The sequence below is a fragment of the Xenopus laevis genome, chromosome 7L, assembly GCF_017654675.1.
Source record: "Xenopus laevis strain J_2021 chromosome 7L, Xenopus_laevis_v10.1, whole genome shotgun sequence".
In the NCBI taxonomy this organism is placed as follows: domain Eukaryota; kingdom Metazoa; phylum Chordata; class Amphibia; order Anura; family Pipidae; genus Xenopus; species Xenopus laevis.
The window spans coordinates 103,042,727-103,064,310 of NC_054383.1; the positions used below are offsets into that span (position 1 = coordinate 103,042,727).

At 36.4% G+C, this 21,584-nt stretch overlaps 1 protein-coding gene across 5 annotated transcripts in view; it reads right to left on the reverse strand.

Annotated features, from left to right (window-relative positions):
- The window catches only part of chd5.L (chromodomain helicase DNA binding protein 5 L homeolog), a 135,691-nt gene that overhangs the window by 30,822 nt on the left and 83,285 nt on the right, over positions 1 to 21,584 (reverse strand). For all 5 annotated transcript variants that reach the window (XM_041569413.1, XM_041569409.1, XM_041569410.1 and 2 more), the window contains 15 exons: positions 20,266 to 20,403; positions 19,708 to 19,829; positions 16,466 to 16,639; positions 15,808 to 15,949; positions 14,066 to 14,197; positions 13,525 to 13,642; positions 12,296 to 12,420; positions 11,088 to 11,319; positions 9,141 to 9,182; positions 8,116 to 8,288; positions 5,716 to 5,890; positions 4,956 to 5,042; positions 4,034 to 4,122; positions 2,946 to 3,079; positions 508 to 652 (listed from right to left, as the gene is read on the reverse strand). In XM_041569413.1, coding sequence (XP_041425347.1) covers positions 508 to 652; positions 2,946 to 3,079; positions 4,034 to 4,122; positions 4,956 to 5,042; positions 5,716 to 5,890; positions 8,116 to 8,288; positions 9,141 to 9,182; positions 11,088 to 11,319; positions 12,296 to 12,420; positions 13,525 to 13,642; positions 14,066 to 14,197; positions 15,808 to 15,949; positions 16,466 to 16,639; positions 19,708 to 19,829; positions 20,266 to 20,403 — 2,028 coding nt within the window. The remainder of the gene's footprint in view (positions 1 to 507; positions 653 to 2,945; positions 3,080 to 4,033; positions 4,123 to 4,955; positions 5,043 to 5,715; positions 5,891 to 8,115; positions 8,289 to 9,140; positions 9,183 to 11,087; positions 11,320 to 12,295; positions 12,421 to 13,524; positions 13,643 to 14,065; positions 14,198 to 15,807; positions 15,950 to 16,465; positions 16,640 to 19,707; positions 19,830 to 20,265; positions 20,404 to 21,584) is intronic.

The following is a 21,584-nucleotide window of genomic DNA, read 5'->3' on the forward strand; positions in this document are numbered from 1 at the left end:
TTAATTGTCTTTGTGTAAACAAGCTAATGAATGCTAATGCTACTACCATAGATCTAATGAGGACAGAACTCCGAATATTTTACATTGTTTTTACACAATCTAACCTTAAATTAAAGTGTATATAATTCAGTCTGACATACAACATACAACAGCCAACGCACCCCACACAGAGCTGCTTTCTGACGGCCTGGTTTAGTAATATTGAATTTTTTACGAGATAACTATCATATTACTGAGGTTATGACCTGATTTACATGAATATACTGTGTCTATGAAAAAAGAACAATCACAATTGTATTCAGAAACACAGAATGTTACTTTACATTGAAGCTACATTATTAACTCAGATAATGTTATTAAAAGAAAATATTTCAATATGCCCTCACTAAACAGAAGCAAATATATTTATGTGAAGTCCAGATCTAGTCAGATACTGTTCTTCTTGTGCTTATTTATCAACCAACAAAGCAGACCTTGAATGCTAATGGTAAACGTTTACTCACCCACCTTCTTTCGAACCAGTGACATGACTCCAATTCTAGTGAGTACGTGCTGACGTGACAGTCCTTCTCTTGGAACCCCGTCGGCAAAGGTTTCTGCTCCATCCGCTCCAGGTTCACACAGATGTCTCATGAATAAGGACACATACGCCCTGAGGAGTACAATTTCAGGCTCATGTAAAAATGTCATTTATTTATAAGGCTAGTTGTAACACAGGAGATCTGTGCTCTGGGAGAAAAATTCTATTCATTTATTTATTATTCTCTATTTATATAGTGCCAACATGTGCTTTATAGAGATTATTCATCAGTCCCTACCTCAGCGGAGCTTACAATTTACAAGTTCATTATCACTTGCATACATACAGTACATCATAGTCAATTTTATTGGGATCCAATTAACCGGCCTGTATGTTTTTTGGGGGAAATTCAAGAACCAGTAGGAAACCAGACACTGAGAGGATTAGCAAACTAGAACACTGGCATCAACCAACATTTTTACTGGAGAAGCCAGCAAAATAGCAGGTAGGTGGCAACCTTCACCTTAATGTTTCTGGGCCTTGGGGATAGCACTTTTTTTTGCCGCAGCCCCTTCAACTTCTAACCCGAATCACTATGGAGCATTTGAAACCATGTGACTGTCGGCTTTTATCTATGGAAGCATGCAGCAGCCCAACTAGCTATTAGAAGGCAGTACAGGTATGGGATCCATTCGGTTATCCAGAAAGCTCCGAATTACAGAATACCTGTCTCCAATAGACTCAATTTTATCCAAATAATCCAACTTTTTAAAAATGATTTCCTTTTTCTCTGTAATAATAAAACAAAAGTAATGGTTGTCAAAGGTATCAGAAATTGATACAGCTACACAATAAGAAGAATACACCGTTAGCTGTTTGTCTTTTGCAAATTCAGAAGAATACAAACAAATTAGGAGCCTATTTATGCCATTTGGCTCAAACAAGGAAACCCGGCGTGATTTTCTTAAAGGGATACTGTCATGGGAAAAAATTTTTTTTTCAAAACGAATCAGTTAATACGGTTGCTCCAGGAGAATTCTGCACTGAATCCATTTCTCAAAAGAGCACACAGATTTTTTTACATGTAATTTTGAAATCTGACATGGGGCTAGACATATTGTCAGTTTCCCAGCTGCCCCCAGTCATGCTCTGATAAACTTCAGTCACTCTTTACTGCTGCGCTGCATGTTGGAGTGATATTAACCCTCCCTTTCCCTCCTAGCAGACAATGGGAAGGTAACCAGATAACAGCTCCCAGGTAGATATAAGAACAACACTCAATATTAAAAATGCATGTCCCACTGCAACTCCTTCAGTTCCATTGAGTAGGAGACACAACAGCCTGCCAGAAAGCAGTTCCATCCTAAAGTGCTGGCTTTTCCAGAAAGCACGTGACCAGGCAAAATGACCTGAGATGGCTGCCTACACACTAATATTACAGCTAAAAATACACTTGCTGGTTCAGGAATTAAATTCTTTACTGTAGAGTGAATTATTTGCAATGTAAACAGTGTAATTAAGAAATAAAATGACATCATAAAAATAATGACAGAATCCCTTTAAGGCTGGTTTTCGGGCTCAAAAACCTCAGCAATTTTGGTTATTTTCCATTATACTAAAAATGTCAGCAGGTAAAAACATTTATTCGGTACAATAGCTGATAGAAAGATGCTGGCTTAGATGTAAAGATAAAGTTCCCCACGAATGGATTCATTGTGCTTTATCATTTCTCAAGACAGAGCTGCATCACAATAAAGAAATGAGGATAAGAAACATCCAAACAAATGTAAATACAGAGAGCAGGCTGAAGTGCAAGGCATCCATAAGTTGAAAATGAATGATGAGCTCAGAAAACTAGCACATGAGCCAGTACGTAAGTCGTCAGCTTCTATTCTTCCTCTCAAGCCTTTGTTCTACAGAGATCTGAGCCATTTCATCCATAAAGCCAGCAGGTACACTGCAGGTCACACAATCAAACACATCAGATATTTGATCTGATGAAGTTCTACTCAAACCTGACATAATAGCACTTTTTCCAAAAATCAGGTCACATCCCCAACACATGCTGTACTATTCAGTACAGTGATCACAAAGATGCTAGATCAAGGATCAGGAGAAAGAAGTCAGGTAACTAGAACTATACATGAGACATCTTAGGCAACTTTGTTTTAAATTGCACAGTTACACATTGCTTGACTGCCACCAAGTGGAAACTAGCAGAACACATTTTGTACCTGACCATGTGCCTGTGCATGGAAATATAAAAGAAATTGAGAACTGATCTCCCAGTGAATTGCATTTCATATGGTTCCCTTGAACTACTGCTGAGTTCAGTATGTATAAGAGTGTAGCACTAATGTTGGTTCATTATACAGAATATGCAGTGAAACTTGCGCCTTTAGACAAATGAAAAGGGCAAAATTACCTAAATTCTTTCTCACTCTTTCCTCTGAGATCTCGAACGAGCCAGTTTGAATTAAAAGCATCTTGGGGTGGCATTCCCCATCTCATGATTGCATTTAAAAATGCTTTGCGCTGTCGGGCATTAAATCCAAGGACCTTCAAAAAGATAAGATAGGATTAGTTTACAGACATTGCTATTTCACATCAGAATTTTTTGTAAAAAAATCCCAAAAATGTTTTCAGGCTCTTTGCGGTACATATAAAAGACTATATAACATTTGTACAGAACAGTCATCTACAACCTACTTAATTTGCTACTGGAATATTGGGATTGAGTAGCAGGTAATGATGAGCGGGTTGAGAGACCCATGAGAAGCCGCACCCCATCCTAACCCGGGGTGAGCTCCTATTTATATACCTACACCCACCCCTCTGTGACATCATGGGAGGTCAGGAGACACTTATCCCAAGAAATGCTACCATGCAGGCAGGTGCCAGCCTTTGAATACAATGACAAGAGGTAAATAGTTAGGGACCACTATATGGGGTTTACCTTGATGTGGTATGGTGGCTTACTAATTTTATGTAACTAAAGACCTTTAGTGGCATTTCCACAGATCCGGGCCTGCATTAAAGGCTCAGGTTACACAGCAGATAACAGATGGACTGTGTAGAATGCACATTGTATGCTATAACAGAGCTTATTTGTTATCTGCTAAGTAACCTGTACCTCTTCTCCTATTTCAGCTTAAATGGTGGCCCCATGTCTACACAGCAGCCTGTTTGTATAAACTACAGTAGTCTTTCTATAGCAAACACATAAGTTTTACCCGTGCAGGACAACAGTACATTTTATTCTAATTGAGATAAAACACTTTTATTGTTTGGTGTTACTGTTCCTTTAAGGCATATTTACGTGTTTGTGTGACTTTTGTTTGTGATACCCATAACAGAATAGAATACCGTACCAGTTCATATAATGGCACTGACAAAGTAATTCTGATTTATAAGTTTTAGCACTGATAACTGATCATTGCTCTTTGCTAATAGCTTGTTAGTTTAGTTAAAATAGTTAAAAATAATAATTAGCCTCCAAAATTATTTTTTTACCTCGATATTTCCTCCAACTCTTGCCAGAAGTGGGGGAAGTGGTTTATCTCGGTCACTCTTTAATTGCCGTCGAGACTGCCTTCTGCCACCTGCAAATACATTTTAGATGAAACATTTAACTGAAAATGTTTGAAGTGACACACAGAGAACAGAGCCTGGAATGTGTGGAAATGTACCATAATTTAGAGAATGAATTTGGACACATCTTAGGTTAACAAAATACTTTTTCTGGTGTAATATTTCTGGCTCAATGGATTACCCAGCTTAGTTTTTATTGCGCCACGATGAATGGGGCAGTAGTAGGAAATACTCACTTAACTCATTAAGTACATTGGGCAGGTTTTTTTGCCCAGCAGATAACGGGCGCAGGCGTAAATTCACTAGCGAAAGAGACAGACGCTAGCGGTCATTTTGCTCTGGCGAAAATCTTCACTAAGATGCGAATTTTACTGAATATTTCGCCAGACTTGCTTTGCCAGCTCAGACCAGGCTAAGTGCATTGGAGTGCATAGATCTTCCTCAATCTTCTGTTATTTACATCATATTTTTTAGTGGAAACAGTTTCTACGTCCCAAAAAACGCTGGCGTCTTTTTCTCTTTTCAGAGTGATAGCCTGCAAAAGTCCTTAGATTTTTTTGTGGGTAACCAGTTTCCCCCCTACATTTTCTAACATAAACTATCCAGTGGGCTCATGTGTAGAGAAACTCTATTTTATTTATTAAGGTTCCCTGGACTTGTGTAATGTATTTGCTGCAACAAATACATCTATTCAACTTTATAATTTCCCGCCGTATGCAAAGCACTGTCTGAGCGAATTTTCGCTTGGCAAAGTGTTGCGCTGGGTGCGAAATGGACCAATTTTCGCCAGTTAGTAAATCTGCCTCTAAGTATCTTATAATCACTCTGCACTGGTCACTCTGACCTTCAGGCTTCTCTTCAAAATCCTCATCTTCATCTTCTGAACCAACTGAATATTCTGACTGGTTGTCAGACAGGTCATCGTGCCATTCTGTAAAAGAAAGGAGATGTTTTAGGCTGTAAGGTGCAAAGTAACTGCAGAAAAATGCATTTTACTGAACTTAATAAAGGTTATTTCTTGTTATTCTGTGAAAGGGAAGAAATTATTCTCAGGCTTGAAAGTGCAAAGTAATTGTAATTATGTGAATACTGTATATAATTTAAAAACCTTTTCTCTAGGCTTAGGTGTCTGTAAATATGTTTTCACTGCATTCAATAAAACTTAAATTTCAGTCCTAAATACATACTGTATACATTATTTAACTGTATTTGATATCATTCTTACTTATAGGCCTAAATATCTATATTGTTGTCATCGTGATATCCAGCACTACTGGAAAAGACCTGACCTGTCTGGATCTTTCAATGACAGAATAGTCTATAGTTCAGACAAGTATGTGCAAAGGGCAGCAAGACCCTGGATTCATGTGCCTACTGAAAGATCATTTTGGGGTGCAACAAAAAACTTGGCACCTCCTATTGTACAGGGCTTCAAAGTCAAATGGCACTGTGCTTATGTTTTCAGTTGTACAAAACAATTTGTTCGAGTATGCAAAAGAGCCTGTCCCAATAAAGCGATAAAACAGAGTACCACTTGTATGACTTGGTATAGTGTCTAATACATAGTCCCATGTATGGTTATTTATTAAATACTAAAGCAGCACCTTGGTCCTCTTGTGAGGCATCATTGTAGTTGACCTGTTTGCGGATGCGCTTCCCTTTGCCGAGATTCCTGGCAAGATCTTCCTGCTGTTGCTCATAATGATGTCGAAGCAGCTTTTCCCAATAATCTGGATCAACATTCTCTTCCTGCTTAATTATCTCTCGTTCCACTTCCTCCTAATTATAATCAGTATTGAAAAATCATGTTATTTGGCTTTGGCAGATAATAGGTATCAGACAGAAACAAAAGTGTAGTGCTAAATAATTAATTTGAGTAATGAAATATTAATTTATGAGTAATAAAGTTTCTGGTAGAAGTAGTTGTGATTTCCATTGCAGACCTAGAACAATACAATATGCAAAAAAACAGTAGTTGATTTTTGTGCAGTTACATTACTTATCCCATAATGAAAGAAACAGCTGATACAAGTATGGGACCTATTATCCAGAATGCTTGGGACCTGGGGTTTTCTGGACACAGGGTTTTTCCGTTATTTGGCTCTCAATACTTTTAGTTTACTAAAAATTGTTAATTAGTAGGATTGTTTTGCTTCCAATAAGGAGTAATTGTATGTCAGTTTGGATCTAGTTCAAGGTACTATTTAATTATTACAAAGAAAAAATAAATCACCTTAATGTATTCATACTGAACAGTACAGAAGTTATTTACTGAAACTCGATTTTATCTCATTATTTTATTAAAACAAACTCCATCTAACTCCCATCCACAATTTTAACTTATTTATCAATAAAATAACTCAAAAAATTTGGTGCGGGAAAAGACTTGATGAAATCGTGCGAAAACTGGAATTGTTCCCAATTTTTTCACATTTGACGACCAAATCAATAGATTTTTTGGGTTATCGCCCAAAAACCCTGATTTTCAGATTAGCATACGAAACCCAGCGCAGATCACAATATCTTTAAATTGTACAGGGGACATCTGCCATTGACTTGACATGCCCTCAACAAGTTTGAGATGGATTCTTTTTGGATTCAGACTTTTAGCAGCTTTTTTTCCTCTAATAATTTGAGTTCTCCTCTTTAAAACCTCGATCACAAAAATTCAAATGTTAGTAAATAACCCCCTTAATGTGCAAAGTGTTATAGTGATTTTGTATATACCACTGGAAGAAGTGATTATTTGTGTATTTAATTTTATTTAAAGCGGACCTGTCACCCAAACACAAAAAGCTGTATAATAAAAGAACTTTTCAAATTAAACATGGAATCCAAATTCTTGTTTTTATTAAAGAATTCATAGCTGTTGTAAATTCATTTAAAAAATCTCAGCTGTCAATCAAATATTGCCTGCCCCTCCTCTATGCCTTAGCCATAGAGGCAGGGCAGGCAACTACTTTCACTTTCCATTCAGCACTTGTGTCACTGCTCTCCCCACATTCCCCGGTTCTCTTCACCATTTAATTGTATAACCACTGCATGAGGATGGACATCTCCATTCTGCTGCACAAACAAGATTCTGAGATGATGCAAGACTTGCCTTAAAGGAGAAGGAAAGTTACAGAGGCATTTTATTGCCAATAGATTAGCTGCAATAGTGCAAGCTAGAATGCTATATTTATTCTGTAGAATGTTTTACCATACCTGAGTAAAAAGCTCTAGAAACTCTCTGTTTAGGATAGGAGCTGCAGTATTAACATGGTGTGACATCACTTCCTGCCTGAGTCTCTCCCTGCTCTGGGCTCAGATTACAGCAGAGAAGGGAGGGGGAGAGAGGAGCAAACTGAGCATGCTCACGCCCAGGACAATGAGTTTTGAGCTGAAGGCAGGAAGTCTGATACAGAAGCCCATGTGTACACAATAGAAGGAAAGAAATGCAGTGTTTGTTTTGACAGGGGACTCAGAGCAACATTACTTTGGGGGTTTACTGGTATATTTAGATGGACCTTTCTGATAAGTCTTACTTAGTTTTAACCTTTCCTTCTCCTTTAATTACAGTGTCCACAAAATGGCTCCTGCCTGCTTCCTTTAATTATGAATTCCCAGACTGAAGGAAACAAGATTCAATAATTTAAATAGTGTAATTAAAGTTTATTTTACTTGCCTAACATGATAAAATAGGATTTGGATTTTTTTTGCGGGTGACAGGTCCCCTTTAAATGTTGCAAACATTCCATGGGTGTGATGGATGTTGCTGGACTACAGCCCCACAATGTTACGTTATACTGTATAATCAAGGGGTTAAGTGCACAGAAAAACGATAGTTCAGCAACATTTTACCAGCTCATCTGGGACAGCAGACCATTTAATGCAAAAATGTGCTTCAGTGAAAATCTTTCCTGCTCCTTTAAACATGCAGAAAGGTAAGCTATCCTGCCCACACCAGTTTGTATTTGTAATACAGACACTTGACAAAATGAAAAAAATGAAAACTTTTTTACCACACCATCTTCTTCCCGCACAACATACTGGGCCACTTTAAAAGAACTGAGATATTCGTTCATGTTTTGGATTTCTGTGTCCTCGGTTGCATTTTGGTTTCGGTCCAAAAGTTTTGAAATGGCTGCATCATCGTAGTGGATAACACTGCTGTCTTCCACATCCTTGTTATCACCTGCGAGATACAGTGCACAAAGCCAGCATCATTTTAGGGTCCTATATTCTCCATTTCATTATATAAATCAGTTTAAAGGGGTTGTTCACCTTCCAAACACTTTTTTCAATTCAGTTTTTTTCAGGTTATTCCCCAGAAATAAATACTTTTTCAATTACTTTCCATTAATTATTTTTTACTGTTTTACCAAAATTTTTAAAGTTGAATGTTCGTGTCTTTGGTGTTTGAGTCTGGCAGCTCAGTAATTCAGGAGCAGACTCTAAACTGTTACAATTTTGCAACATTTAGTTGATACATTTTTCAGCAGCATCTATGAAATATTAGCAACTATTGTATCAATTCTAACAGCTGCCTGTAATGAAACCCAGAGATGATTCTGCTCATCAGGAACAAAGATGAGAAATGTAACAACTAAATGTATCAATTTAAAACAGTTTACAGGGTCGATGACCCCCCTTCCAGAGCTGCTGCACTTTAGGGAGGAACTCCACGGGCGAACTCCACGTTCGTTCGTCGCGAACACGACTGTCTGATGCAGACGCTGCATGCTGCGACTTCATTCGTCATTTCCATCTCTTACCTTATTTCCGTCGCTTCCGACTTGACGCCTGCGTTTTTGCGCAGCCCGTCAGATCGCACCGTAATCGCCCGAGAAGTTACACTTACACTTTAATATTAGAAAACCGGTGACACATAGAAAATAATTGGAAAAAGTCGTTTTTTTCTGGTGATCTATCTGAAAACAACTAGTTGTTTGAAGATGAACAAGCCCTTTACAAAGACAGGTTAGTAAGAGGGCATACACATGCAAACTGATTTTATCACAGTAACTATGCACATAATTGTGCTCACCAGTTTTCTTGTACACGGTTAAGGTACCACAATGATGGTCAGCTGAAAAAAGGAGAGAGAGATCATGAAAAAATGATTATGTACTATTTGAAAGAGCCATTAGTTATCTCAGTACATATACAAGTTATTGAGTGAGTGGTACACAAATAAGCACATTTGCTAGTTACAGCACCGAGACAGGTCGCAGCATCTCATTGTCATAAGGCTACTAATATAAAGGGTTAATTCATGGTCTGGAATCATTATACAATGTAGCTCTTGTGCAGAAAGAAGATCTATGATTCACGTGAAATCAGTGTCTAATCCTTATTATAGAAGTTACCTATATATATGTGTTGAGAACAGTAACAGTCACAAAACAAAATATGAAATGATGCTGCTAGCAAGCTTACAGAAAGAAAGCCAGATGCAAATGCTGGGCCTAAATACCTGGTTGGATTATCATGTGGCAGCTCATCTATGGCTGGAGTTTCACAAGAAAGAAGTTTGTGGTTACGGTAAATCAAATCTCAAGATTTGTGTTTAGAACAAATAAACGAGTCAACAGAAAGAGCCACCACCCGGTGAACTGACTGCACTAGCAGTTTAAGGAGAAGGAAAAATTATATCACTTGGGTTCCAAATGTTAGGTACCCCCCAGTAATTAAAATGACTTACCTGAGACACGGATTTGTGTCTGTGGTGCCCCCCCCCCATATGCTCGCAGACTTTCTACTACGCTGGTTCAGGGATTTGCACATGGCTGTGAAAACCTCCCATGTGGCTGGGTGGCATGCCACCCCAAAACTTTTGCCACCCAGGAGCTGTCATATGTGCAGTAGAGTGAAAAAGCCAGATTTTTTTTTTTTTAAAGTTCAGCTTTTCAATCTACTGCACATTGCACCTGCCGAGAAGAAGGAAGAAAAAAGATGAGGATCTTGGTGCTCGTTCCCAGTATGGTGCAGTTTTCTGGTAATAGGAGCGCAGGCCTGAAGTTTTAGGTAAGTGATTATAATCACTGGGAGATCATTTGGCACCAACTAGTGATTTCACATTTACTTCTCCTTCAAAGAAATATCGTAATTTAAAGAAACATAAGAATTCTGCTGTCGAACCCCATGCAGTGATTTGTCTGCTGCTTAGACCTCTGGCCCAGTGACTGTTCATGAAAACAAGGCCATGAAGTTGAGATAAAAGACACATTGGGCCAGTTGTTGTTACACTAAAGAAGGATGTTTTTATTGATAAACTAAAACCTGTGTCTGGCATAATTATAAACATATAGATATTGCCCCATTGAGCCTGCTACACTCCAGAGGCCAGGAAGATTTATGAATTAAAATGTATGGAGTTATTCAACACATTAAGACAGGGCATTAATTTAGGTTCAGGTTTCATGTTTCACTATGTGACCTGACTGAATCCAGACTCCTGGACTATTTACAACCCACCCTAATTCATTGTACTATTTCTACATTTTATCTATCTGTAACTTCCTAATGTATTGCCCATGAATACCTTTCACTGATCTAACAGTATATATGCTGTGCCTTTTTAGCTTTCATTTGTATTTTGCCTGACAAAGGGGCTTTGGTGCTCCGAAAGCTTGTAATGTATTTTTATTGTTAGCCAATATACAGTAGGTATCACTTCTACAATACTTTTTGTATTTGTTTGTTTTTCATTTGTTATTCAGTGAGAAAGAATCCCTCAAGCTGCTTCCCTGCCCTTCGAAATTCGGGAGTACCCGATCATTGCGCACTACTCCATCTGTCAGCCGTGAAGCTGTCAAAGGATTTCAGTGTGCAACTGGGAAAGGAGACGAAAGCCAGCAGAAGTTTGCTTGTTTTATAAAAATTGTACTAAATTTCTAAATAAAGTATAATGCAAAGATGCTTCTTTTATGTATATGCAGTATTATTTTTGACTTAACATCCCCTTTAACAATCTGTTTCTTTATCCTCTCACCTTCAACATCATCTTTAAACAGTTCCTCGGTGCCAAATTTTAAAATATCATCCAGTTCTTGCTTAGTCATAGACCCAGATTTAGACCCAAGTCCTGGCCGTACGACCAAGTGGGTCAACATCATTTTCCTCTTTGCCACCTGTGTGATTCTCTCTTCTACGGAGGCTCTAGTGACAAACCGGTAGATCATCACTTTTTTATTCTGCCCAATCCTGTGAGCTCTGCTAAACGCCTGTAAAGTAAAACCATAAAATGCAAAATGTGACAAAATTCTCTTCTGAAAAATGTATGATCCATCATTTGTAAACAAGACAAAGGAAATCTTTTTATAAAGAAAGAACATTTACTAAAATGAAACACTTAATTCCGCTGTAGAAAACTTTTAACTGATTTTGTTTGCATCTCCCTTATTTTTCTTTTTAATGTGTTATAATTTCTCACTAATTTCCTGCTATTTTAGTTTAGTATAAAAATACTGTATCCTATGATTTATGGTTTAAGGACTGATTCACTAACGGCAGTGAATTGCTACTGCCAAGTTTTAGGGGCAGATTTACTAAGCTCAAGTGAATTTTCAAAGTTAAAAAAGTTTGAATTTCGATGTAATTTTTTGGGTATTTTTTGGGAATATGATACTACGACTTCGAATTTACTTCGACTTAGATTCGAAGTAAAAATCATTCGAATATTCGACCATCTGATAGTTGAAGTCTCTTTAAAAAAACTTTTAACATCTAAGTTTTTGGGTATCGAAGGAAAATCTTACGATCGTACGATTCGAAGTACGATCGGATTCGAATGTCGGAGGATTCTATTGGATGGTCGAATTTCGAAGAATTTTCCACTTCGAAATTCAACCCTTGATAAATCTGCCCCTTAAAGTTTCATTTAGATAATTTTAATTAATGCTATTTAATGACATTCGCACTGCTGAAAATTAGATAAAAAAGGCAACATATTAACAATAATAAAGATGCCATACAAATATGTGCAGTGCAAACTGGCAATATTGGCTTCAATAATTCATAAAATCAATAACAGAAATAAATCATTAAAAAAATAATTGAAATCAAGCATTTTTGCCTTGGAATAAAATGTGCATAAAGAAGAAAAGCAAGAGGAGTGAAGGATAAAGAATAAAGGAATATGCAACCTAGCTATTGAGGAAAAACATCTCATACAAAACCAATGCTGAATAATTGATTGACCTGTATGTCATTGTGAGGGTTCCAGTCTGAGTCATAAATTATTACAGTGTCAGCAGTAGCTAAATTTATACCCAGACCTCCAGCTCGAGTGGACAAGAGAAAGCAGAACTGCTGAGCACCAGGAGCTAAAGGAGAGAAAAGAAAGAGCAAATATGACTAACAATGGTAAATAAGCGGGTTATTAAATAAAACTCAAATTAATCTAATTTTTTTATTAAAACAAAGTCGACCTAACGCCCATCCACGAATTGAACTCATTTATCAATAATTGTTTTCAAAAAAGTCAGAGAGAAAAATCGCCGCAATTTGAATCTTACGACTGATGCTCTGAAAACTCTACTTTATCCAGTGCAGATCACTATGTCAAGGAACAACTTCAGGGACATCTGCCATTGAGTATTTTTGGATCTGGATTTTTATCTGTTTTGGGGTATAATAAATAATATATATTCCCCTCTAAAAATTCAAGTTTTCCCCTTCAAAAACTCGACCACTCATGGGTAAAAAAAGTTACTAAAATTATTTTCTTAAAAACATTCAATGAAAAGCCAACTTTCTATTCAGACTGAGCTGAAATTGGGTAAAAGCTCAGTCCCACTGTGACTCAGTGGCCCAATGACTAGGATTAGATCTATTGAGAATATTTCAGTAATACTGCTTTTGTGCAAATAACTCAATGAGGTTCAGAAAAAAATGTAAAAAAGCTGATAATCACGTTCTACAATTTATCATTATGTTATTCCTTCTTCAGACATGCATATAATAGTTTGTGCCTCCGGATAGGGTTGTCTAAATGGAAGATAAAATATAGATTACTAGAAAAATACCAGGGTTCCTACAGTAATCAATGAAGATTTTACACAGTTCTCCGCACAACACTTTTTAATCATTTTACCATGCTGCCTGAGGATGAGTGGAATATACGTACACCATGTTCTAGTAAAATCCTGCCACATTTAAAATACTGTGTTGGCTTCTTACTGCTATAAAACAACTCCCACTATATTTGAGCATCATATAGCCAGCCTATGCCTGGACAGCTGTTGGATTGATAACACGAGTTTAAATGCCACAGACTAACCTGTTTTAAAGCAACGAGTATTTTATTGAGAATATCCCTTTAATCAAGGATATCAGTAGTTTTAACAGTTCGTACATTTCAGCTGCTTTTATGGAACAAAGTCATAAAATATGAATTCCATAGCTTCTTTAAATGAATACAGTTATACCATTAAACCTGTCAATCGCCTCCTGCCGTAGCCCTCCTGTGATTCCACCATCTATTCGTTCATATTTATAGCCCTCATATTCTAAAAAATCTTCAAGTAAGTCCAGCATTTTTGTCATCTGCAAAAGAGAAAATTGTGGATGTTGTTTGTTTAACATTTTTTTTTTTCCAATATAATAAAAAATAATGAAAGTTTCATTCAGATCTGGAAACCAGATCTTGCCTATTTCACTGGCAGCCATCTCTTTGCCTTGGCAGAGAAGCAGATAAGACAGCTGTCCAGGAGAACAGCCAACATCATAACATTTCTTTTATTTGTTTGTTATTTTATATGTGCTGAGAATGGTCTTCTTATTGTTTAAATGTGAATTCATTGGATTACATATGTAAATTATAAAAATATTCGATACTATCTGGAACCAAACAAGAAGACCAATTCATAAATATTTGAAACCTGTGAAAGTAATTATTCACTGTAAGTGCACACAGTTTCCAGTCATTGAAACATTGGAAGCTATGACTCTACAAATGCCTTTCCAGACCTGAGAAAAAATCAGCACCCGGTGCCCTCCGTCCTTTAGTTTCTTCAGCATTTTTTGTAGAAGCATCAGCTTTCCAGAAGATTTAACCAAAGAATTTCCATCATATGATCCATTTGGCAAAACTGGGGCTTCCTAAAAGAAGGGATAGCAAACAGATGTTGAACGAGATCAATGTGAATGCTTAGAACTAAAAAAAAAAAAGGAAAAGAAAAGAAAGACAGTGCTCTGCCCATTCATTGGCTGATGTAACTAGCATGGATGTGTACCCTTGGTTTATGTGTGAGTACAGTGAAATGTATGCAACTGGACTTGGCCCTAGTACTTAAAATGACAATTTTATATTTAGGATTATACATTGGCACATATTACTAAAAAAAGTGAATTTTTATTAAAATGGTGCAATTTATTCTTATAGAGACCTGCAACGATCCATATTGGGTTTATTTCATGTTTACATTATTTTTAGCAGAAAACCAGAAACCCCAGGTCCAAAGCATTCTGGATAATAGATTCTATACCTGTATACCTGTATACCTGTTGTGGTCTGCAGTCCACCATACACGTACCAGCGTTGCTTGAACAAAATGAAAGGTACTTTTGGCCAGCTTTTGTTTTATAATAGCAGAGGTTTAAAAAAGTCACATTTTCAACCTTACTTTGGGAAATGATTTAACTTTATAGACATTTGTCTTTTTTTCAACATCAAGGGGGTTGCTTACTAAAACTTGAATTTATCTCATCTTTTTATTAAACCAAGCTCCAGTCCACGATTTTGCCTTATGTATTAATAAAATAACTCGAAAAAGTAGGGTCAGGAAAAGACTGAATAGTATGTTTTTTTCTGACTTTTCTCTGGAAACGCTTGTTTTTTCCAAAGTTATTGGCTGAAAACCCCAAATTTTTCGGATTATCGGCTAAACCCAGCGCAAACCACAATATTTTCAAATTGCCATGGGGACATCTGCCATTGATTTATACATGACCTCGTCAGATGCCAGGTTTTAGGATTCTGGCTTTTTGAAGCGTCAGGGTATAATAAATTTTGAAAAATTCAAGTTCAAAAGAAATCTTTTTGAAAAATTAGAATTATTTGCTTATAATGGAGTCTATAGGAGATGGCTTTTCTGTATTTCAGAGCTTTCTGGTTAAAGTGTTTCTGGATAATGGATCTCACACCTATAATGGCCAAAATCATTCCCTTATTTTACACCTAAATTTATTCATACTGAACACTACAGGGGTTCGAAAATTTAAATCATACAAATTTTTCAGCTTTGAAGCCCGAATTACAATTTTTTTTTGTTTTTTTGGATTATCGGACAAAACCCAGCGCAGATCACAATATCTTCAAATTGTAAAAGGAACATCTGCCATTGACTTCTAAATGATCGTGGCAAGTTTGAGATGGTGGATTTTCAAATTCTGACTTTTAGCAGCTTCGGTCTATAATACATCTCTAAAAAAAATTTCCAGGAAAAATGTAAGTTTTTGCCAAAAAAAACCCCAACCGGAAACCATAACCTAAATCTATGTCTTATCTTTTTTTTCCATCTTCATTTCTAAGATATCATAATAAACTGTTCTTGCCCTTTCTTCTGAATAACAATGCCCACTGTTGTTCTACGTTACTAGTATTTTATGTTATGGGTTAAGGAATTCCCATATTTTTACTAAAAAAATGTCACTGGCTGACCTCGATGTATATGACATAATGGCATAAGAAGTGCCATATTTATACATACCACAGCAGCGACAGGAAAGAGATAAGGGTGATTACAACACTTCTTTAGGTCCATCATGATGTTGAGCAATGAAACTTGGTTTCCACCTCCTTTCGAATTCAAAGCCTCAAAGTTTCTTGTCAATATGAACTTATAATACTTCCTGCATGAAAATCGGTAGAAATAAATTTCTATAAAAATCTGAGAAGATTTGTAATGAACATGGAATTATCATGACAGCAGCAAGAGGAAGTGCCCAGGCCATATGTCTGTCATAGGACATGCGGTAAGTGCAGGGTGCCTTTGCGGCCTGTGCATGTTCCATAATTGTTTGCACGTCCCCAATACACAATGCTTAATAACACACTCAGTCCTGTATTTGTAGGGAAGCCACAGGTCTCTACAATTCAAAAAGAAACGCAGAGACCTGCAAGAATACAAGAAAAGCAGGATGCTCTGTACAAAAGGGAAAAGTTTGTCCCTAAATTCAGAGTAAGGACCTAGAATTACTCCACATTCACTCTTATACATCTCGCTCAATGCTTTTTCTTCAGTTCATTTAGCTCTACTGCATTTTAGCAATTTAAGTAAACATATATATCTGAGTTACTAGTCTTCAGTAGCGCATAACTAAATATGATTACATGGTGTTATCCAACAGGTTTTCATACAGACGTACTTTTGCATTTGGCTAAGCTCCACTCGTACTATTAATTCTGTTTTGGCTGGCATGTTCTTAAAGACATCTGCTTTCAGCCGCCTCAGCATGTGGGGTCCCAGCAAGTCATGAAGTTTCTTAATTTGGTCTTCCTTGGAGATATCTGCAAACTCTTCCAAAAACCCTTCTAGATTACTGAAAAACAAAAAAAAAACGATAGGTCTGCTAAGATTTCCCTGCAATAGCTCTGGTATTTCACTAGTCACAGAGAAGAGCTAATATGTTAAACGCCTGCAAGCTTTCTAATATACATTTATTACAAAATTTCAGTTTAGAGTTATTTTATCTCACTGGTGGAGAATAAGCATGAAAGGGTCTCAGAAAGCCTCTCCCTTGTTTATCAACAGATGATTTAACATACAAAAACTTCTGTGACATTTTCTGTGTGTTTGTGTATATACATATATCTATATATATTGTATATCTATCAGCATATGCGGCAGCACCTGGGCTTTTCTTTTTCTAAGGGTGAGTAAGCTGTTTCAGTCTCTCTCTCTCTCTCTCTCTCTCTCTCTGTATATATATATATATATGGGACCTGTTATCCAGAATGCTTGGAACCTGGGGTTTTCCAAATAAACCCAATAAGTTGGTTTTGCTTCCAATAAAGATTAATAATATCTTAGTTTGGATCAAGAACAAGATACTGTTTTATTATTACAGAGAAAAAGGAATAATTTTAAAAAAGTTGGATTATTTGATTATAATGGAGTTTATGGGAGATTTCCAGATAGCGGGTTTCTGGATAACGGATCCCATACCTGTATATATATATATACAAAGACAAAAGCGTCCACCCAGACGTTCCAGGATGAGAGTTTATAAAAACTAAAATCTTTGTGCTCTTTGACTGTTGCAGAACTACTTACACTATGAACTGTCAGATATTTAAGGATTCACATAAATATCATGGATTACAGATTCTAGTATTTAACTACTAAAACCTTTCCTTTTTAAACATTTTATGCTTTTAGAATCCTTTATGTGTATGTTTTGGTCTAATGCTCTGCCTGTAAACAGTCAGTTTATTCCATTTTGCATTCAATCTATTTCAGCTAAAATAAAACTTCTTTTGTAATCTCTTCAAAGTTATCCTCAGCTGCAGATTTTCTTTTTAGAGACTGAAAAATGTATAATAACAAACTCATTTTATTACAGCTAATGGAACATTTATAGTACAATATAAAATGTAATATGTAACAAAAAACCCTTTGTAATACGTAACAAAAGTAAAATGCTTTCAAAGGCATGTCCTGATATTTTATGAAATATCAGTACATCAACAGAGAATATTATAATTGCCGAAGGAGTGAGATTACAGGGGCTAAAAATCAATTCAGCATTCTGTTTAATACCAAGAAAAAACACAGAAAAATAATTTTTAAAGGACAGCAAGGACGATGAAGATGAAGACAATGCAGGGGAAAGTATAAAACAAACAGAAAAACTGTACATTGCTCTTTTTGCATTCAACAGGTTTAGCATACATTTAATTCAATATTGGTTATTATCATAGGCATGAACACTATTATAAATAAGAGAGAGAGAGATGGGTATGTGTCTTAAGTAATTATCTGTAATAAACCTGTAATCTCGTAGGTCATTTCGATACACTGGGCCTCATTTATCAACAATGGGCAGTAACCCATGGATAGCAATCACATTTTTTTTGCTGAAAAAAAGCTGATTGGTTGCTATGGGTTAATTTGCCCTGTGATAATAAATGAACTCCAATGTATTTCACTGTGATGTAGCATATTGCATAATTAGGAATATGATGTTAAAAAACAAGCCTGCTTAGACTACATGATTATTTTTCCGTTACTGGGTGACAGTAAGGTACATGTGACGTTGTCTATAAATCTCTCTGGACATAACAGGTTAGGCTATTACTGCATGAAATGTACTGAAGTAATTTTTGCAAAAAGCCATTTGCAAAGCATCTATAATCAATATCCATTCTGTGTGACTCGTCATCTTTCTCATTCTGCTCTAAGAACATGCTATACCTCCCACATATGAATTATTCATATTTTTTTTTATATTTCACAGTTGGCAGGAACTGAGCCTAATAATGTTGACAAGGCTGTGGAATATGCAATTGAAGCTCTAGACAAAGGAACAGAATTACTTGCCAGCCACTCAGTAGAAATAGGATGCAGCGAGTAAAATTCCTTGGCTCTACACTGGTCATATACACTTCAGTTTTTATATTTATCTATATGAAATATATATTAAAATAGGTATTTTTCCATATGCAAAATTCTAAATATTTGCTATTTATAATACTGTACATGCTAAGTACCATGATTTTTAAATGCTTTAAAGGAAAACTAAAGCTTAACTAAAGAAGTAGGCTAGAAATGTTGTACATTATGTTTTGAGCTTCTGTACCAGCCCAAGGCAACCACATCTCTTTAGCAGTAAAGATCTGTGCCTCTGAAGATGCCCCAGTAGCTCCCCATCTTCTTTTCTGCTGATTCACTGCACATGCTCTGTGCTACTGTCACTTACTGAGCTTAGGGACCCACTCACTATATACAGTACATATAGAATATAAATGTCACAGTATAAGACTGATTAGTTATTAATAAAGATAATTATTATATGGCAGCACAGAAACCAGTGCAACTAGCATCAGAATATAATAATCAGCCTATACTACAGACAAACCTAATTTTCTGCTTGATAATTTGCAACAACCCCTAAGCTTAGCTTCTCACAGCAGCACAGAGGACACTGAGCATGTGAGTTTCGCAGACACTTTCCAAGATGCTGACCCCCTGTGACAGGTTTAAAGTCCTGGATTGTTGCTTCTATTGAGGAGCTGAAACTTTAGGCTGGTGCAATAAGTTCAATATATAAAATATTGAGTTTTTAGCCATATTCATTTTAAGGGGTTAGTTCTCCTTTAAAAAAGGATAATTTAATACCTGCCCATAAATACACTAAGAAATGTTTCCTCACCCGAGACACAATTAGGATGGTTTTAAAATTTCAGTATTTAAAAAGCCACTGAAATAAGCTGGCTATACACAAATACATTCTCTACCATACACGGACCAATAAGTTGCTGACTTGGTCTGGATAAGCCATACCAGCTGTGTTTTTGCCTGTGTATGGCCAGCTATAGCTCCTGACTAGCCACATAATAATGACATAAAAATAAGACATAATAATGACATAAAAATAAGATAACTTACTTGAATCGTTCAGGTGTCAGGAAATTGAGAAGATGAAAAAGTTCTTCTAAATTATTCTGAAGTGGAGTTCCAGTTAGCAGCAGTTTATAGTCAATCTTGTAGCTATTTAATACCCTAAAGAACTTAGAAAAAGAAATTTATGTGGCAGCCGTTCAGCATAAAAGCAGTGTCATGCAGCTTTAGGCATTTTTATGTTATTTATACAATTAAAAACAGGAAAGAATCCTTTGTAGAATACTAAACTTGTCTTCCTTTATGTAAATCCCATTATGTTATGCACCTTTCCTCATTTTAAAGGCAGGAGCCACAAATGAGCTTAAATGAACTGCAAAACATCTGATACGCATAATGACCCAGAACATCTTGCTTGTACAACCATAAAACCAATCTCTATCAAAATAACCTTGATACGCTCAGAAGAAAAAACAAAAGTGCTGTATTTATTTTCAAGATCAGTGAATGTTATGAAGCGCTAACATAGTTTTACAGGGTATAAAGGACCCATGAAATCATAATAAGAAATGCTAATAAATATTTCTAGCCTTAAAAAATACTTACTTTCGACTGGTTGTTTTTCAGCCGGTGTGCCTCATCCACTACAAGGCATGCCCACTCAATAGAACCCAAGATGGAATGATCAATCGTGATTAGCTCATAAGATGTAAGCAGCACATGGAATTTTATCTGGGCTTCTTTCTAAATTAATATGAACAGAAATAAACAGAGCAGATAACAAGGTAATTAAAGTATCAGTCTAAAAATAGAATTATACGGTAAATACAGTCATATGAAAAAGTTTGGGAACCCCCCTCAGCCTGCATAATAATTGACTCCACTTTCAACAAAAAATATAACAATGGTATGTCTTTCATTTCCCAGGAACATCTGAGTACTGGGGTGTTTTCTAAACAAAGATTTTTAGTGAAGCAGTATTCAGTTGTATTGAATTAAATCAAATGTGAAAAACTGGCTTTGCAAAAATTTGGGTACCCTTGTAATTTTGCTAATTAGAATGCATGTAACTGCTCAATACTGATTACTGGCAACACCAAATTGGTTGGATTAGCTCGTTAAGCCTTGAACTTCATAAGCAGGTGTGTCCAATGATGAAAAAATGTATTTAAAGTGGCCAATTGCAAGCTGTGCTTCTGTTTGACTCTCCTCTGAAGAGTGACAGCATGGGATCCTCAAAGCAAATCTTAAAAGATCTGAAAACAAAGATTGTTCAGTATCATGGTTTAGGGGAAGGCTACAAAAAGCTATGTCACAAAGTTGAAGTTACGCAGGGGTTGGATATTCCATCAAGACAATGACCCTAAACACACTTCAAAATCTATAAAGGCATTTATGCAGAGGGAGAAGTACAATATTCTGCCATCACAGTCTCCCAACTTGAATAACATCGAAAATCTATCGGATGATTTGAAGCAGGTTGCCCATGCTCGGCAGCCATCAAATGCAACTGAACTGGAGAGATTTTGTATGGACGAATGGTCAAAAATTCCCGCCATCCAGAATCCAGACACTCATCAAAGGCTATAGGAGGCGTCTAAAGGCTGTTACATTTGCAAAAGGAGGCTCAACTAAGTATTGATGTAATATCTCTGTTGGGATGCCCAAATGTATGCACCTGTCTAATTTTGTTATGATGCATATTGCATGTTTTCTGTTCATCCAATAAACTTTATGTCACTGCTGAAATACTACTGTTTCCATAAGGCATATTATATATTAAATGGAAGTTGCTACTTTGAAAGCTCAGCCAATGATAAACAAAACTCCAAAAATTAAGAGAGGTTCCCAAACTTTTCCATATGACTTTAAACATAGAGACAACTTCTATTCCCTAGCCTGCATATTCTTTAAGAGCATATTAG